Here is a 1,455-nt window from a genome sequence, read left to right as displayed (position 1 = left end):
TCTGCCCAGAGAGAGCCCCAGGACATCCCTGTATGTGTGGTCCTGATGGTCCTTGATCCCCAGAATCACCTCTTCGTTCCCTCTCCAGCTCCGTGGTAGCTCTGTAGTCACCAGAAGGATCAGGGACCTGCTGGTGGCCTGGGACAGGACTGGACAGTGACAGGTCAGTGAAACAGGTCCTTTGCCCTAGAAATGAGACTTCCTGGGGATTTCCTGGCTGATGCAAGACTGGGCATGAGAAAAATGTCCTTGAGCTTAAGGTGCTGCTGCAAAGAGGTTGTCCCTAAGAAGGGACTTTGCTTTAAAGTGTTTGGCCCCTTGCTGGGTCTCTTTAGGTCCACCAAGACATCAGCTCTTAGGGACCCAAAGTGTGTGTCTGTATCTGCCACCAGAGCTGGGTGGGATGGGGAATGCAGGCGGAGGTGGGTAGATGCTGGAGGTCTCCCTTGGCAGGGAGAAGGTATCCTCACAGCTGGAGCGGACACGTGGGCATCACCCCAGCACAGGGCTGCCAGGAGCCTCAGGGCCACATCCAGCATCCATCCTGACTGCACCAGCACCCAGCAAGGAGCTGGTGGTGCCACCATGTCCCAGGCAGAAGGTACGGCTGAGCCCTTGCTCTGTCCTGGGGGAGGTGCAGGCTTTTCATGGGGACCCCAGCGCTGGTGTGACACCCCCAGTCAGCACCAGTCTCCACCTCATCCTGTTTAATGGCCCCCTTCTGCTTGGATTTTTGATCCTAAAAGCACCTTTTCCCCCAAACCATGACCTGGGATGCTCCCATGTCCCCCCAGGTCCCATCACCCTCTATGGGGAGGGTGGTTGAACCTGGATGGAGTTGGGGGGTACAGAAAGAAAGATGGAGGAGGAGCGCAGGTAGTTGGTCCCCAAAGCATGAGAGATCCACACGTGGACCACCCTGCTCCATCCCTCCCAGGAGGCGAGGAGACGTTTGAATACTGCGATGTGGTCATCAACAGCCAGGAGAAGGTTTCAGACATGTACACGCAGCTGGAGAAGCTGGGAGAGTAAGTGGAAGTCCAACATCCCCACCTTGGGGGTGCTCCGTGGCTGTCCATGTGCAGGTTGGTGGGGATGGCTCCTCCATGCCTCACCCTTGCTCTGCCCCAGGGGGAAGTTCGGGACGGTGTTCCGCCTGCAGGAAAAAGCCACCGGCAAAATCCGTGCTGGGAAGTATTTCCGGACACGGACAGTGAAGGAGAAGCAGGCGGCTCGGGCCGAGGTGGAGCTCATGAACCTGCTGCATCACCCGCGCCTCGTGCAGTGCCTCGCCGCCTTCCCGTGCCGCCCCGCGCCCCCTCCCAGGGCCCCGCCGAGCTGGTGATGGTGATGGAGTAGTGAGTGGGGGACACAGAGCCAAGTTTGGGGGTGATGGAGACAGTGCTGGGCTTTGCCAGGGAGAGCAGGGAGGTGGGGAAGGGTCCCTGTGCCATG

General features: G+C 59.1%; 1 protein-coding gene across 1 annotated transcript in view; it reads left to right on the top strand.

Moving 5' to 3' along the window:
- Nucleotides 1-585: 585 nt before the first annotated feature.
- Nucleotides 586-1,455, top strand: part of LOC104405076 (myosin light chain kinase, smooth muscle-like) — a gene marked incomplete at its 3' end in the record, with an annotated part of 2,377 nt that continues 1,507 nt past the window's right edge. The window contains 4 exon segments of the mRNA XM_010013675.1: nt 586-601; nt 938-1,028; nt 1,132-1,330; nt 1,333-1,358. Coding sequence (XP_010011977.1) covers nt 586-601; nt 938-1,028; nt 1,132-1,330; nt 1,333-1,358 — 332 coding nt within the window.

This window comes from Nestor notabilis, unplaced genomic scaffold (genome assembly GCF_000696875.1).
Source record: "Nestor notabilis isolate BGI_N333 unplaced genomic scaffold, ASM69687v1 scaffold4984, whole genome shotgun sequence".
NCBI lineage: Eukaryota > Metazoa > Chordata > Aves > Psittaciformes > Psittacidae > Nestor > Nestor notabilis.
The sequence above is the reverse complement of the archived record's forward strand: the minus strand, read 5'-3'. Positions and strand labels throughout refer to the sequence as shown.